The sequence below is a fragment of the Poecilia latipinna genome, unplaced genomic scaffold, assembly GCF_001443285.1.
Source record: "Poecilia latipinna isolate Pla-1442-1.1 unplaced genomic scaffold, P_latipinna-1.0 Scaffold931, whole genome shotgun sequence".
Lineage (NCBI taxonomy): Eukaryota > Metazoa > Chordata > Actinopteri > Cyprinodontiformes > Poeciliidae > Poecilia > Poecilia latipinna.
The window spans coordinates 121,559-138,842 of record NW_015113547.1 but is presented as its reverse complement, the minus strand read 5'-3'; the positions used below and the strand labels follow the sequence as shown (position 1 = coordinate 138,842).

Here is a 17,284-nt window from a genome sequence, read left to right as displayed (position 1 = left end):
TATATATATATATATATATATATATATATATATATATATATATATATATATATATATATATATATATATATATATATGCCCCAGCTAATGATTAATAGATTATGAAATTAGTAATTGCAGTAATTGGTTAATCTGATTCATCATTTCAGCCCTAATTCAAAGTAATTTATAGTTGTGACAAAAATAAAAATGAATAAAGGAGGCATTTTTTTAAACCCTCTTTACCCCGAAACACCAAATAAAATCCAGACAACGTTTCTAATTAATAAACGTCGTCTACCTGTGTGTGATGTCCCTGTGAAGAGGCCCTCCTGCCTGCTTGTTGCTCCACGCCGGGGTTAGCGACCTGGACGCAGCGCGGCGGAGCCTTTGAAGCCCGACTGCAGCTCCTAAAGTAAACTTCAGACACGACATCTTCCGTCCTGCAATTATTTGATTGTTGTTTACTCAGGGGCTGAAAACAAATGAGGGTTCATCTTAGCCGCCACAAACAAAATCATCACCATTTCGTCAAACAATAGAGGCAGGAAACAAGATGATTATTTTCATTTGTGCTCTTTAATGCACAAGCAGCAGGTGTTAGCATTTTCTGCATCATTTAATTTCTGCTGTACAACAAGTAAAATAACTTGATGCACTTTTTATAACATCTTGTGCTGATTTATATTTGTTATATTTTGTGCTTCAGGGATTCAGGAGTATGTGGAGGCCATCACTTTCCTGCACTACATCCGTCATCGCAGCCTTATCAGCCTGGAGGAGATAAACGCAAAGCTTGTCTTCATGAAAACCGGCAACGCAGATCCAAAAGTACGTTTGATGAGCTGTCCTCTCAAAATAACGTGTCTATCCACTAATGTTCCCTATCAAAGCTCACATAACGTACTCTGATGAATCTTAAAGTGGTGCGAGTAGATTTTGTGAAGCAGTTGAAATCTTTTGTTCAGTATTTTATTCACTTTCAGGGCTTGGCGGAAGCCCCGCCTTCGTCAGCTCACGTCCTGACCTTCCAGGTGATGCCGGCCGACTACCTGCTGGGCGTGGCCGACCTGACAGGAGAGCTGATGCGGCTGTGCATCGGCAGCGTGGGCAACGGCGACATCGACACGCCCTTCCAGCTGAGCCAGTTTCTGCGGCAGATCCACGACGGCTTCTCCTACATCGGGAACACGGGGCCTTACGAGGTCTCCAAGAAGCTGCACACGCTCCGACAGAGCCTGGGCAAAGTGGAGGACGCCTGCTACACCCTGCGTGTCCGCGGCTCGGAGATCCCCAAGCACATGCTGGCGGACGTGTTCTGCACCAGGACCACCCACATGGACACAGAGGAAGGAGTGGTTTAGCGAAACACTCTTCATCACCTTTGGTGTGTCCTTGTTCGGTTTTATTGTGTTGCATTTTTAATGCGGTTTGAGAACCGTTCTTTCAGCATGCTTGTTAATGTAGCACAAACATTGATAGAGTAGAAAATCTGTTGTTTTTCTTTGTTGAAATTTTGAATATTCTGCTGTTTAGCACGAATAAAAGTTCTGTTGTGCTCTCCTTCGGCCTTCCAGCCGCTTTGATTCATTTTGTTTATTTTCTTGGTGGCCTTCTTCTTCTCCATCACTCAGATAATCTGATGGTCAGGTTGGACCATCGGACGCTCACAACAACCTTTGTACATCAGCAGACACAAACAAACCCCTTGCTTTAGCACACTTGTTTCTTTAAACAACCACCACCACATTTATTTGCTTTTCATCTAAAGCTCAGAGCTTGCAGAGAAATATTAAAGTCACCTGTTTTGTGAGAACACATTTCTGCGCAATTTTAACTTAAATATATTACACTTTTGTTTTTGTTTGATCTGTACCACCTCTTCTATGGATTTGGCATTGAATACATTCATCTATTTATTTACTTTTTGCTAAAAATCAAAATTTCATCTGGTTTAATATGTGTAAATGTCCATATTTATCCAGAAAGCTACTTAAAAACAATAAAAGGTCAACAAAAATGATGATAAAGTAACTACATTTTTTAAAATTGTTTTAGTGGAAATAGTGATCAAGAAGCTTCACATTTAAAGAAGCTTATTGAATCCTTTTCATATCTTTTCCAGAATCACCACCGCCTACATGTGCTTTTGATATATAATGGTGATTAGCTGATGTGTATTTCTTCAGAAGTGCGTTTCACATTCGTCAACATTATCCAGAAGATATTTATTTTGGCCTTGACATTGATAATAATTTGAAAGCTCCAGCGTTTACTTGTACATATTAATGCTGCCATCTCCTGGACAGTATTGATACTAGCTGCAGACTCCATTAAAATTTAAAAGCCATATAATCAGTAGAGCTACATAAATAATTAAAGACCCACTATATGTGCATTTTTGTGCACATTTCTCTTCGTAATGGTAAAAAAAAATTGCCACACAAAGAAATTCTTGAGTACAAACTAAAAAGAAGCTGATAAGAATAGCTCCTTAAAACTTAATGTGACCAGATCCAGAGATGTTGAGAAGATTTTACCAGGTGAAGAAGCTGATATTGATTGACAAAAAAAAATAGATTTAGGAACAAGCATTTCAGTTCCTCATCCACTGAGGTAGACATGCAGCTGTTATTAAAGCAAAAGGTGGTTCAGCAAAGTACAGAACAAATACAAATTAGATTTTTATTCGCAATTAATTATATTTTTTAAAATAATAATAATGTGCTGTTTCATTAACAAACATTTGTGTTTCTCTGTTAAATAAATCCCCAATAAAATCCTTTGTGACAAAATGTGAAAAAAACATAAAGAAGCCCTTTACTGCCATCTGGTGGCAGTCGTTAAGTACAACACCAGAAACTAGAAAAGCACATTCCATGTTTATTTTACTACTACCACCAAAGTAATATGTTTATTTTTGAAATAACGTACTGGCGATAATAAATAAATAAAATAAAAATAAATAAATAAATCTGGTAATGAGTCTGTTCATTTAGAGGAAGTTTGCTGATTTGCCTGCTGCATTAGCTGTTTAATGCTGACGCTTCCATAGTCCGCATGCAACCTGATAAAAGCAGCTCCATGCTTCACTCTGTGTTGAACTGAGCCGCTTTTATCTCTCAGTGTTGTCCATCAGCCAGCCAGGCTGAATGAAAGGAGCCTTTGGAAGTGTGGGAAAGAAAATGAAAAGACTCCTGCTTCTGTTCTGTGGTGATTTTCCCATGGATTTCCCCTCAGCCAATGAAACCAAAGAACCAATGAAACATGTTAGGAACCCGTGGACATCAACATTTATCCTTGTTAACAGAAATGTATTTCAATCGTCAATATTTTTTAGCAGGTTTTGGTAAAATGACTCAGACAACAGATCCAGCTGGATCTTTCCTAATTGCCTGCCTTTTTGAATAAAGCACAAATAAACACAAACAGCTGCGGTGTTTAAACAGGTGTTTTAACTATATGTGCTACTCAGTAATCCGTCCTGCCTTGTGGTAGCACAGATTGTCAGAACACCGAATGTGTCTGCAGCTGTGAGGCGGTCTGAAGGAGTCTGGAGTCAAATTCCTGAACACGTAGGAGCTCCAATACGGCGCATGACGCAGGGCGCATGACGCAGCGCGCAACGGCGACCGACTAACGGATTTACTGATCGATTACCGATCTGACAAGACAAAGTAGATTTCTATTCACTGTTATTTCTCCATATTGGATAGTTCTTTTTGTCCTCCTGCTTTTAATCTCTTGAGGAAACATGACTACAGGAACAGCTTTTCTTTTCCGCCTGTTGAAGCGCAACTGAACCTACTTGTTTGTTTTCAGCAGAGAAGAGAAAAAAAAAGTAAGAATCTGATCTGATCAGCTGTTAATACTTGTATTTAAAAAGCATTTTGAAATGGAAGAATCCCACGTTCACACGATAATTAGAAGGGGAATTAACTGAAAACAGCAGCCCGTGTTTAGTTTCCACAGCGGAAATGAGATCAGTCCGTTCTCCTGGCTCCACTTTTTCTAAAACATGGTGGATGTAACTCTGTTGCTGCAGGATCTGTCATTATCGGACTTCTGAAAACCTTCCATTTTATAGTTATTGATATAATTGAAGAAAAGATGTTTGCCGGACTGATGGGGCTCGACTGTCACCTGAACTCTCTACATCACCGCTGCGAAAGCACTGAAAGTAAGAAACTGCTTTCTTTCTTTTTTTTTTTCTTCCGTATAAGGGACCGGTATAATAGAGTGATGTGAAAAAAAGTACGCAAGTCTTTGCTTTATATCTCCAGAACCTACTATTTCACTCACCGAGTGAATGGGTCCGAATATCCCCCAGCTTAATGTAAATAACACAGAAAACAACATTTTGGGGTCAAGATCAACTAGGACCCAGACTGACAAGTCTAAAAGTCTGCTACTAAATGAGTTTATATTGTTTTACAACATGACCAGGGTAATGGATTCATGCCAAAACATGACAGAAAATCTGGTGCATGTCTTTATTTTCATTAGGCTAGATTTCAGCAATAGTATATTTACTTGTCTCTGTGATAAAAATAAATAAGTACCAGGCAGCTGAAAGTCATCATCAGAGTCCTGACCAATGACGATGGCTGTTTTATGTGACTTTGGAGAAATTTTGGTCCAATCTTCTTTGTAGAATTACTTTACTTTTGAGGATTTTTTTTTTTTTTTTTGCATGATTAGCTTTTCTGAAAGGACTTCAGTCTGGACTTTGTGTAGGCCACTTTAAAATCTTATTTTAAAGGTTTTAAAATAATTCACAGGTGGATTTGATGGTATTCTTTGTTTCTTTATTCTGCTGCACAACCTAAATGCCCCGCGACCTCAAGTTATGCCAGTTGTCTTTTGCTTTGCAAACCTTTGAATTTTATTAAATTTTATGATTAAATTGCTGTCTTGTCTGCTTCCTGTTGGCTTGTAGGGATGTAGGGATGATGTGGTTTTTCCACATTTTCACTCTTTGTTTCACACCAACCCAAACTGGACTGTTTTTTGCTGTGAAAATGTCAACATTAGTCTCAGGGACCTTTGCACCAGCTCTAAGTGCTCCATGCTTTGGTTTGTGATGGTCTGGCAATATGCCATCACTTCTACACCACCAATTGGGATGTAAACAAGCTATATTAGTTGTAATGAAGACAGTTTTCATAAACATGGGTCCTCTTCCTGATGGTCAATGTCTAAAATAAGTTGGGTTTTGTTTTGCTTCATGTTTCTACACCAAGGAAACAGAAAACCATGAATTAGAAAATACCCAGAATTTGGATTGACTTCAAAAACTAAGTCTGGTTTCCAATCCTGACTGTTACTTGATTACTCTAAATTTCCCTTGACTTTGGTGCATGGATGGTTTCTCTTTGTTGCAACCTATATAAGATTTTTTTGCTCAATGATTGGAGATAAACATCAGACAATGGATGGATTTTCCTGTTACATTTATTTTAAAGGGACATTTAGGGTACCAATAATTGTCAAAGCGCCGATTTTATTGTAGCACCTCTCTTTTTTTTCTCACTGAATAAATTAACTCAAATTAAAGGTTGTATTTTTAAAACTTTTTTAACGTCAAAGATTATGATATTCTTCTTCAGGGTTCTGGTGAACGACTGGTTACACTTTTTAAAATATAAGAAAAAATATTTATCATAACAAGAGATTATATTCCAAAGTGCTGAAACTTCTTCTCAAGCTGTCTTTTATCTGAACACGTTTGATTTTATAAAACAGGGAGCATAAAGCGTCTGCATATGTGTCCACAGCATCAGCTCTGTCACATTATGCTGGTTCATGATCGTCACGGGAATACACAGGAAGTCAGGCATGAAGCCTCACACCCGCAGAGATTTTTAATGCTGGACTTTCACGGGTAATAGTCAAGCTTCCTGTTTATAAAACTGGCAGGTTTTCAGATAGACTCTTGGTTTATTTCACTTCCCTTTTCTTCCTGCTGCTCTTCATCACGAATGCCGAGGCGTCGCACATCTGCCAAGCAGCGCTTCTTCTCAGGAGGTTGCTGACACGCAGGACTGCTTGTGCGCTGATCCTGTTCCTCAGATGTTTGTGTTTTTATGAGCTCCTCTGCATTCTTCTGTTGTTTCAGCAGCCAGTAGGGACACAGTGTTTAACCTGAGGGCCTCTTCTAGCTCCAAAGGTAAATAACTCTGTGACGCTTCGTTTTCTCAGACTTCGCCAAAGCAAAGAGTTACTGAGGGGATCAATTGTTGCTGCAGCAGATTAGATTTTTAGTTGTTCGATGGTAAAAAGCAAGCCCCTTGCTTCATACTGAGAGTCTGGACTATTGAGAAATGATTGCTTGGTACAAAAGGGATTCAGGCAATTAAAAAAAGAAAAAAGAAAAATTACTTTTTTTCTCGGAATTGACATACATCTAATCTAAGAATGTTTGGTTATTTAATTCAATTTGGATACAGAATTAGAACTCTGAGGAGAAAAAAAAATTCACAATTGTTTTTCTTTTTTTTTTTTTTTAATTTCCAGTGGCCTTAATCCTACTCCATATCTGGAGTTGATTAGCCGTTACATTTACAATGCGCCAGTTTGATGCTATGAAGCTTACCAGAAATTAGCTACACTGTAAACTACCAGAAGTGTCGACCTTAACGAGGCCACCGTTAATGTTAATTCAATATTTGGAAGCGTAGCCAACAAGTGAACGTATTACTAAAACTACAGGCAGAGTACAATTTTAGTTTACATCATCGTTGACAATTTCTCCTTCTGTTTTCTGATTGGTCCGGTTGATATTCCACCAGAGAAATCCAAGCCAATGGGAGAAAGCCCAGATGGAGCAGAAAGGAGATGAGAATCAAGCATAGGAAGACAATGACTAGTCTACTTTCTGATAGGATTCCTGGCAAATTATTTTTGCTCACATCCTCACAGGAAGCAGAGAGACATGCCATTGAAAGGCCAAGAAGTTGATGTCCCAACACACATGAACACACACACACAGTCAGACAGAATGAGCCCCTAGGCATTTCCTTCCCTTTTACTGGGAAAAGCGGTCTGTGTGCAACTGAATCATGGCGAGGATACAGTAACACGACCAGCAAGTCCTTCTCCTTTCACCAACCAGGCTCTTTTACTCTCCTGAGGGTTCCCTGTATAACAACAGCGACCACACCAGATGGTGGATGGTGCTGTGGTATTTGGTCCTTATGATGAAGGGTTGGGTTCCTTCAGTCTTTTATGGGACAGAAGCCACATCTACAGATCCACTTTAATGAATGGAGCTGGGTGGAACTTGAGCTTTCGTGTTGCGGTCCCAGTGGACCGGGCGCTCTTACCGAGCCCAACCTGGGCATAAAGAAGGCGGCTTGTTGTCACTCTCTGAGCCTGACATCCTAAAGTGAATTCTGTTTATGCCCTCTGCTTCCAGTCACATGGGACGATTGCATCACTAGAAGTCACTGCGGGCTGCGGCTGCTTAGCCCATTTTCTCGTCTTGACACATTGCTGCGAGACATGGAGTCTGCACATTCAGACGACAAACTACAATAACTTCTTTTAGTGTGTGTGAAATGGACAATGCTTATCTGATTCCTCTCTTTGCGGCACAAAAGTGTCAGTGTGCCTCTGTGCTTTTGGTGTGTGCATGAGTGGAGGGAGAAAAGTGAGAGTCAGAAGTAGGAAGTGCAGCTGGACACAAAGAGGCTGTTGATTCCCAACGTCTCGGCTTGCCTCTATTGAATCCAACGCATTATATGTCTTAATCAATTTGCATCGCAGCAGGTGTCTAAATGCAAAAACAGAGCTTTCTTTATCATTCTAAAGAAAATTAGGCTCATCGCTCAAATGTGATTGGCCAAGACAACGCTGTCCTATTTACGAAGTGTTTTTAGCTCAACAGAGTTTATTTGAGCTTTTATTAAGACTTCTTTTTTTTGTGTGGGAGTTTGTTTGGTTTTACTTCCCCCATTGATCTGAAGCTGCTTTCAGGTAAGCAAACAAAACAAAACAAACAAAAGTCTGGCCAGCTCTGGGCCTTTTTGTCCCCCTTCATGCTTATAGTATGTGTAACTGTTTTATCTCCAAATTTTACTTCATACCCATGAACAATTTCCTTCTGCTAAACTTCAGTTTTTTGTTGTATGTGAACTCAAATCTCAAGTATTCTTTGTTTTCAATCGATTTTTATTATGAGACAGATAATCCCCAAGAAATTTATCTCCTCTTCCTTCTACCAGTGTTTCTAGTATCAACTAGAAACAACCAATCAGAGCTAGGAGGCGGGGCTTAACGACGTCAATCACAATCTCTTCTGGTTATGCTGCCTTTTAGCTATAATAGCCTGTTGTGAATGCTAAGGCTAGTTAGCATGGCAACCGATGACAGCAGATAAACGGGTTTCCTGTAACCTTAAGTTGATTCTCGGCCTTTAGCACATTGAGCAGTGAGTACACGAGGTTGATTGACAGCGCTAAGACCCTCGTCCAGGCTCTGATTGATTGTTTTTGGTGCATTTCCTCAAACGGCAATAATTGCTCAAGGATTAGGCGGAGGAGATCGTTCTTTTCACATATTATTTGTCTCACAACATGATGGCAGTTTTAACAAATAGTTAAAATTTATATATATATATTTTTACAATACTTACAAACTGTAGTTTTAATTATGTAATCAGAAATATTTTCTCTCGAGTTAGATGATTGTTGTTCTGAGCAGAACAAACAGAAGAAGTGTTTTTCACTTGGCCACTCTTTCAAAGAGAGGCGTGTTTTGGTCTAAAATACGACTGTGGTGTTTCCCAACAGCTGGAGCTGAACTGTGGGAAATGTTGCACAGCAGCACAGCTTGTTTTTTTTTATTTTTTTTTTTTTATTCCAGACAGTGATGCAGTGCTGGAAGAGTCCAGTTAAAGTAAAGAACAATGTAATGCTCCAGATCTTCAGTCTTTCGTGCTGCAGTTTTTCCTTCCAGCCCGATGAGCTCACACTTTATCTCCCACATGAACCTACTGCCCAGATTAATGGTTAATCTCTGCATCGACAGGTGGCAAAGTATCTGGGACAGCTGGCAGCTCCGGCCGTAAGAGGCTGCACAGGAGACCAGGGTACATGAGAGGAGAGCAGGCCAGGCTGCAGTGCACTGCTCATGCTCAGGACGAAGAGGAAGACGAAGAAGAGGAGGAGAGCATTGCTTGCATCAGGAATGGAAGATCTGGATGCCATGCTGACCTCACCAAGGCAACCAGAGTTCAACAGTTGAGTCAAGCGCCTACCGTCAAAGTGTCTTTAACGAATGAACTACATCACAAGCGATCAACATGTAGTTCCTCAGAGAGTAAGAATTTGGCCGGCCCTTTAAATGGAGTTCAAACCACATTGAACGAACTCAGTCCAAGCCTCCAGTCTTCATCTGAGGTCGTCTTCAGCTCAAGTTTTAGCTTCATCCAGCAGTCTCTAAACAGCAACCAGAGGACAGACCCTGCCAGGCTGCCGCAGGAACCAGAACCAACAAATCAACCTGCTAATCTAGAGAAAAAACGAGAGGAAATCATCACCAAATCCAGCCAGGTCCATAAGGAGGAGCGTTCATATGGTGGGAGATGTTGGCGGGACTGTCTGTGGACTGGCAAGGAGGAAATGTCCCACCTTCCGAACTCTGAGTCCCAGTCTCTTGACATAGAGGTCACTTCCTCCCTGTCAGTGGACTCGGACACAGCCTCGGCCTCCTCTGTCACCTCCGGCTACGAGAGCGCGACGCCTGCCTCCGAGCAAGGCTGGGACAGCCTGGTGAAGACGTACGATGGCGTCCTGCAGGACTGCCTCCAGAACAACCGCACTTACACCAAGGTGGGTACGTCACAACGCTCGATGCATTCCAAAAAGTGTATTTGGGCTGCAGTTCATGTTATGGACATTACATTAATCTCTCTTAATTCGTTTGGTTTAGTGATGACAACTTACTTTTTTGTGTTGAATTAACTTAATTTTAACTTAATAATTTTACTTTACTTGAAACAATTTAGTTCAGTGCCGCGTTCGTATCCTACGTCTGATGTTCTGACGTTAGCTTCACCAGGGTCAGATCCTGTATCAACCAGGTGCAGGGGTTAAGGAAAACTCGCATAACGAGGCCTTTGACCTCAACGCGGCCGTCACAGGTTCAATTCCCTGCCTGATGACCTTTGCCACTTTCCTTTCTATCTACTCTCAAATGAAGGCCAAAAAAACCCTTAAAAAAAGATTATTTACTGATTTATTTGAAGTACAATAAATTATTTGAGTAGGACTGACCTAAATTTGTCAAGTTGAACAAACTTAAGTTCCGTTTGTTCAAATAAGTCAACTTAATTGACTTATTTGTTACAGATTGAAGCAATTCATTTAAGTTGGTTCAACTATTTTCTTTTTTCAGTGTGTGACAGGGCTCAGGTCTGATTGTATCTAAAATTAAAGAAAGGATTTTTCTTATCTTTTTTATGTAAAAATAAAACTTGTTTTTTGTAACAATCTGCAAGTTTCTGGTTTAATCTTAACCGGATGTTGGACCACTCTTCTTGGGTTGTTTGGTAGAGTCAATCAAAATTGTCTGGTTTCCTAAGGGCCCGGTTTTAAAACACGGTCCATAAAACTCCACTAGGTTTGAGTTTGGCTCTTTGATAGAGACTCAAAGTGAACGTTTCTAGAGCGTAAACAGGGATTTGCTATTTCCAGCAGCAGAAATCTCCAGGAACTTCATCTGTGGCGACTGCTTAAAAAGTTGAACTACAGAATAAGAAACCAATGATGCAATTTCTTTGTCCAAAGGTCAGTTTAAGTTAGATTATTTTTTGATTGATCTCTGACGTAAGTATTTGAACTACTTCTGTCAGTTTCACATCGCTTTAGTAACCAAACTGGATTTTGCTTTTAATGTAATGATAAGGTACTTGTGAAAAATCACTTTGGTCACTTAGAGATTTTTCTTAAAGCCTTTCTAAGGATGACTGAATATCATAAACTTAAGGAGATATAAATGTGTACTGGACAATCTCATTCTGTAAATATCCTAAAAATGAGATGTTAAGACATTTAATCGAAATGTGAATTAATCTAATTTCATGTTGATGAAACGTCCAAAACTCTTTGACCGAGTCACTTTGACATGGCGGTCGCTGCTCTCTCTGACCCGTGGAAACTATTTAAAGAGTTTTGACCCGGTGGACTCACCGCTCTGTCTTCTGTCCCCTCAAAGATCGAGTCCATGATGTTGAAGCTGCAGAAGCTCCAGCAGAAAGCCATTCTGGACGACGACTACGACGCAGGTGAACTTTGAACCAACGTTTTGCTTTAATAAATATTCATTTAATAATACGAATAATCAGGTTGTAGTTGTGGAGGTTTGCTGGTAAGTTGAGTTTGTGTTTTCATATTAAAATTTGTTAAATGAAGGGAGACCTTTGCAAAGTGCTTTTATCTGTATGTTTTTTAATTACATTGTTTATTCCACTATATAATTTATACAGACACAATTTACAACACAAACCTTTTAAAACGAGAGATGCATGGCACCAGGTTTTGAGATAATCAGATGTGATTTAACAGATTATGACTTGGCAAGATTTCTCCCAGAAAACTTGCTAAGCTCAGTGCAGCGAGCGAGAGGGCAGTCATCCAGCCAGTCGCCATGTTTTTGAGTTAAAAAATGTTTAAAGATGACAGGAAATTTGAAAATATTACTTTATAGTTATGCATTTTTGGAAGACTGGAAGATTATTACCTTAACTCCAACTATAAAGTCTTAAAAAAGGCAATAATTAAAGTTTTATTATATTTTTTAGAAGCAGAGTGAATGCTTTAACAATAGAGCTACATATTAGAGATTAGAATCATGTTCAATAAATTAGACTATGCTTTCGAATGAGGCAGATTAAACTATCAAACTTTATGCATTTATTAAACAGTTTTCATTAAAAGTCCACATTTCTGCTTTGAAAATTATGTTTCTATAAGCCTGATGCAACATTATGATCTTAAATGTCTTGTTTTTCTAAGCTGTAAATGGAAATCATTATATAAATTAACGTGTAAAAACAAATTCATTTGTACAATTTGTTTCGACCAGCGACATAAGTTGTTGAAATAAAAGGCGTTTTACTGTATGAAATGTTAATTTTCTACACTGACATGATATTAATTTCCTCAAAGTTAATTTGCATGTTACGTTTTCAGCTGAGCGCTTTGGGAAGAAGCTGGAGGAGCTCTGCGGGGAGCGCGGCGCTCTCAAACTGGGTTTACCCTCCATGCAGCCCAGCGTCGCCCACTTCCTGGAGAGACTCTCAAAGGTGGTGCACAGCGCCCTCCAGAGGGAGGACTGCGGTCATCGCAGGTCAGTTTACACCAAAATGACCGTCATTTTCCATTTCAGTGGAAATAATGTTGACTGTAGAGAAGTGAAAGGCAGCATTTTGCACTGGTTACAGCCCACTGCACATAACGTAACATTTATTATGTTTTTATTTTCCGTCACACTGTCTTGTTGTCGTTCTTATGCTGTTGTTGTAAACAGAGGAGATCCTGGAAACAATAACCTAAAGCTTATGAAGCATTGTAGCTACTCTGACATGATTACTGTTGAATAATCAGGAATATTATGATTCCTTTTAGGGCTGAAAAACATATCATGATTAGTTATCTGAAATATTACCATGCTAGTGGTGTAACCTTTCCTGTTTTAGCCACAGTTTTCACTTAGTGACGTTATTTATTGTTTTTAAGCAGTCGCGGTGAAAATTTAACAGTGAATTCTGAAAACGGATGTCCTGGGACCTGACTTTTTGTGATTGACGATTTATTATTATTCTTTTGGCAGAGAGGGATCAGAACCGGACTCAGTGGAGCAGTCTGACCCAACGCAGCGGAGGGATCGCTTGATTCAAGAAAAACATCAAGTTGAGGTAAATGCAGTACACAATATTTAATGTTCGTCCTTCCTAGGGTCGGTGGATAAATGAGCCCATCATGGATTCCTGTAATTTTCTGACTTGAACAAACTTATACTAACTTATATTTCAGAGTTTTATCGGTTTTATTGACCGGGTTTATGGATTTACACAAGCAGATATCACTTTATTTACAAATATATACGTTTGACTGACTCTTAGTGCCATCTATTGGCAAATTTCTTTAAATTTTGATTTACTTTCACTGCTAAGTAATACATTTTTTTTATTAAATAATGCTTAATTTAACTGAATCTAAAAACAAGCAGTGGAGCTGATGATTATTCCTGTGCAACGTGTCACCAGGAGGAAATTGAGAAGCTGCAGACGAGGCTGGCGCAGCTGAAGGATCGCAGTCGATACCTGGAGCAGCTGATCCAGCAGGAGGAGCAGCGGGCCGAGGCCATGGAGCTGGAGGGGTCGGTGGTGCGGAGCTGCACCGTGGCCCAGCTCCGGGACATGAGCCGCACCCTGCAGGACCTCATCTCGTCTGAAAACCGCACACAGATCTCCGTCTCCCCTCCACCTTCAACGCTCAGGTCAGGAATGCAGAGGGGAAGAATATTTCGCAGTCTAGCAGCAAATTTTGGTGTGTAGCTTGACATATTTCTAAGGAGAAAAGCTGGAAAAACTGAACATTTTTTTCAATTTGTTCTTACTCTTGTAGGGATTTCAGGAGATGAGAGATGCTGTGTGATTTTTTTTTAAGACGTTACTAATGCCCACTGAAGCAACTAATCGATTATTAAAATAATTGCCAACTAATTTAGAAATCAATTAATTGTTAACTGGAGTATATGGACTCAAAAAAAAAGAGTAAACTGTTGAAAAAAAACCAACACCTTCAAAGCAGTAATGATGACAAAACTGTACAAAAAATTTTTCTTCACTCAAAACTTCTCAAATATCAGTTTTAGCTCCACCTGGCTCAAATTCTGTAAATAAAAATTTCCTTTTAAGGGCTTTTTATAGTCTGATTATTAATCACTTAATCAAAAAAAAAAACAGTTAACAGATTAACTTTACACTGTAAATAATCAAACCGAAAGAACTAAGCTTTTCACAAGTTGATGCTAAAAGTATTATTTAGCTGCAAATGGATTCTTTGCCACAAATCATCAAGTTTTCACTAAAGAAATGCTGTCAATGCATTTTAGGCAACAAAATGTTCTTTTTTTTTTCTAAAAAAAGAAGTGAAGCATCTGTTTACTTGCATTATTTATGTATTTCTAATATTGTATAGTGTAAGCCTAAGTGGTTAAAATGAAAAATCTGCAGAATGTGCCAATATTTCTGTCTGATTAATCAATGAATTGTCAAAAATAATCAACAGAATAATTGATTGTTAAATAATTGTTAGCTGCATCTCTTCTTTCCAGAAAGCTGATTATTTTCCAATCTTGGGGAAGATTGTCACACCTTTTGCAGGTGCATTAGACACATGCATATTTATTCCTGCTGGTTTCCGGTCGTGCTGGAAAGTGAAACATCTTTCAGTAATAACAACGTCCCAAAACTAAGTGTTTAATTTAACATAAATACATCTGTGGATGGATGCAGAAAGTATCTGTGCTTCAAAAAACTATTTCAGCTATTTAATTAAATGTTCTTAACAAAATAATGAAAGTTGTATTTCAGAATTGCTGAAGTGGAAATACAGTGACTGGAAAATCCTTTTCAAATTTAGTCACATCACAACCACGAAAATGTCAATTTATTGACGTTTGTCTTTTGCTGCAGTTAGCAGGTTTTTCTCCTGGAAGTTTGTAAGACTTGGCGTTGACAGCATCATGCTGTAGCATTCAGTAACACAAAATATCATTCAGATATATGCATTTATATAATTTAATGCAGCTTTTAAAAATATAGACTCGCATCAGAACAAAGTTTTTGGATGACTCTTGCTTTTTTCATTAAGCTCAATCAATTATTATGAAACAGAATAGAATACAATATACCTTATTGATCCCCAAGGGGAAATTTGCTTATTTGTTGATAAGCTACACAATCTAAGGTGTTAAATATTAATAATATAAATATAAATATAACCATAAGAGATAACATTTATAAAATATATATATATCTAAGAGTGATGCAAGTAATTCAATATGACTGAATATAAGTAAATAAATAAAGCATGCACATACAAATATGTTAACCAAAACATAATCTAATCAGGGATTAACTGCAGTACAGTTAGTCTGCCTTTAGGGGACACCAGAGAGCTGTGCATGTCGCTGCACTTCTACTTTCCTCTTTGTTGTCTTACAAGATATCTCGCATCTAGAATAGCTTATTTGGAGAATATTTTATGATGTTTTTTCCTCTAACCAAATAAATATTACAGTCAGGTTGATTTTTCCCTCGAGAAAGAGTAAAATTGTGATTATTCATCTCACATTGGCATTAAACCAAATCTGAAAAAAGAAATATTTGATAATGTTCTCTATTAAAATAACAATAATAAAACCAAAAACCTCAACAACAAAAAAAAAAAAAATCAGGGTTTTGATGGAGGCACAGCAAAAATAAAAGACAGGCAACAGTTGGGTGAGACTTGAAGAATAATTTATTTTTCAGGCTGAGTGAGAATGCATTAAGCAGCACCAAGTACTTTATTTTATTTATTTATTTTTATCCAAAGCGTCCTCTGTGCCGCCAGCCTTCTTCCCTCACACCTGCTTGCTCCTGCTTTGAATTTTAATGGTTTTTCTCAGATGCTAATGATTACTTTGCATTTCATCCTCAGAAGTTAATAGCTTGCGAAGCAACCCTGCGGAAAGCCCCTCTGTCTTGACACTCGTTACAAAGACATGTAAATTGTACTTATCGCGTTCTGCTGGTGTGACCCACCACCAGGGCAATAATTTGATACCTGACACATCGCCACCACAAATGCAGCACATTTATCTGATTGAAATCGTGGTTTCCGATTGGATCCCCACACGACTAACTCGGGGCTCTTCTTTTTCACGTTGAGGTATTTCTAATGGCGGCAGATTAGAGTATTCACGAAAAAGTGGTTGTCCAACGGATGATAATTTTGGAACATCAGCTTGAATAACATGCAAAGGGCACAACAGATTTTTGTGATATGAGGAAGCTGGGACTTCCTCAAGGTGACTGTGTTGTGCTTAATGGATTTTATGCTCCATTTTCCTCATCTTCTAATTAATTTATACCTCTGCCACCACATAATGTCACCTTGCATGTTTGTCCTGTTTGCATGTTTACAGAAGTATAATCGATGTGACCTTTGCCCTTCAGATTTTGACAGAATCGTGCAAACACTGGATTCAAATGGACGTACCAATGAAAACACACTTATAGGCAGCCATGGTGAAGATGTGTGAAAATCACACTCATGCACAAAAATACAAAATTTAGTAAAATTACTTTTGTATGGAAATAAAACGCACACGTTAGAATTTTTTTTCTCCACCAAATTAATGAAACCAAATGTTAAAATATTTTTTTCTGGTAATTTTAAGTTACACAAATTTTAAATCAGCGATCCATGTCTTCCAAATTCCCTGGATTAAAAATGATGTGACACAGCCACTCCTCAAAATGGGAAAGACAAACCATATAAGTTGTGGAATGGCTCCAGTTTAATTTAAAAATTAAAAACAACTAGAACTTGACAACAGACTGGACAAGGACTCAAGTTCGTCTTCCAGGCTTTCACCATTAGAAATGGGAAACCAAACCAATAACTTGCATTGGCAACGTACATCAAATATGAATCAAAAAATACGCACCTCGTCTTTGTTGTTGAACAAATCATACCAGCGGCCGTGATCTTTGTCAAACCCGTTCTTCTCTGAACTGTTGACACTTCTGATGGTCCAATTATCTTTCCTGTCTTAGCATGCTTCGGCTCAACACATCTGATGTCTTGACAATACAGAGTTCAGGCCTAAATCTGACTAAAGCCACATTTATTAGCTTGAAGAGACGAGGATTGAGCTTTACAGCCAGACTACAGATGATTCTGGTGTAAAGGAAAGGATGAAAATGCAAAAAAGTGCCCTATGTCCACTGTTAAGTACAGTGGAGGAACTGTCATGATGTGGGACTAATTCTCTTTCAAGACTTATTACGGTCTTTAGGATCATAAACTAAATTTAAATCAACCTAAAATTATGCCAAAAATTGTAAACAACAAGTTATTCCCCATATTTCACAGTTTAGATTTATTTAATTTGAAAAGAAAAATATTTATTTGTGTATTTTGTGCAGACTCCAGGAACAGGAACAGGCGCTGAACCTTTCCATGAAGGAAGCTACAGCTAAGGTAAGCCGATTTTCCTTCCCTGAGTTAACCAGGATTGACTGAAT

General features: G+C 38.6%; 2 protein-coding genes across 6 annotated transcripts in view; both read left to right on the top strand.

The window, feature by feature from the left end:
• Positions 1–1,552, top strand: part of tsnax (translin-associated factor X) — a 13,200-nt gene extending 11,648 nt beyond the window's left edge. For both annotated transcript variants that reach the window (XM_015049188.1, XM_015049189.1), the window contains 2 exons: positions 689–810; positions 966–1,552. In XM_015049188.1, the coding sequence (XP_014904674.1) occupies positions 689–810; positions 966–1,343 (500 nt within the window). In that variant the 3' untranslated portion in view covers positions 1,344–1,552. The remainder of the gene's footprint in view (positions 1–688; positions 811–965) is intronic.
• A 1,768-nt stretch (positions 1,553–3,320) lies between these two features.
• The window catches only part of disc1 (DISC1 scaffold protein), a 54,855-nt gene continuing 40,891 nt past the window's right edge, over positions 3,321–17,284 (top strand). For 3 of the 4 annotated variants that reach the window (XR_001427016.1, XR_001427017.1, XM_015049185.1), the window contains exons 1-8: positions 3,321–4,159; positions 6,098–6,148; positions 9,010–9,812; positions 11,197–11,266; positions 12,174–12,330; positions 12,814–12,898; positions 13,250–13,482; positions 17,186–17,240. Coding sequence is in view for 2 of the 4 variants with exons in the window: in XM_015049185.1 (XP_014904671.1) it covers positions 4,090–4,159; positions 6,098–6,148; positions 9,010–9,812; positions 11,197–11,266; positions 12,174–12,330; positions 12,814–12,898; positions 13,250–13,482; positions 17,186–17,240 (1,524 nt within the window). In the remaining 2 variants the exon portion in view is untranslated. The remainder of the gene's footprint in view (positions 4,160–6,097; positions 6,149–9,009; positions 9,813–11,196; positions 11,267–12,173; positions 12,331–12,813; positions 12,899–13,249; positions 13,483–17,185; positions 17,241–17,284) is intronic. The other variant, XM_015049184.1, reaches the window with a different exon arrangement.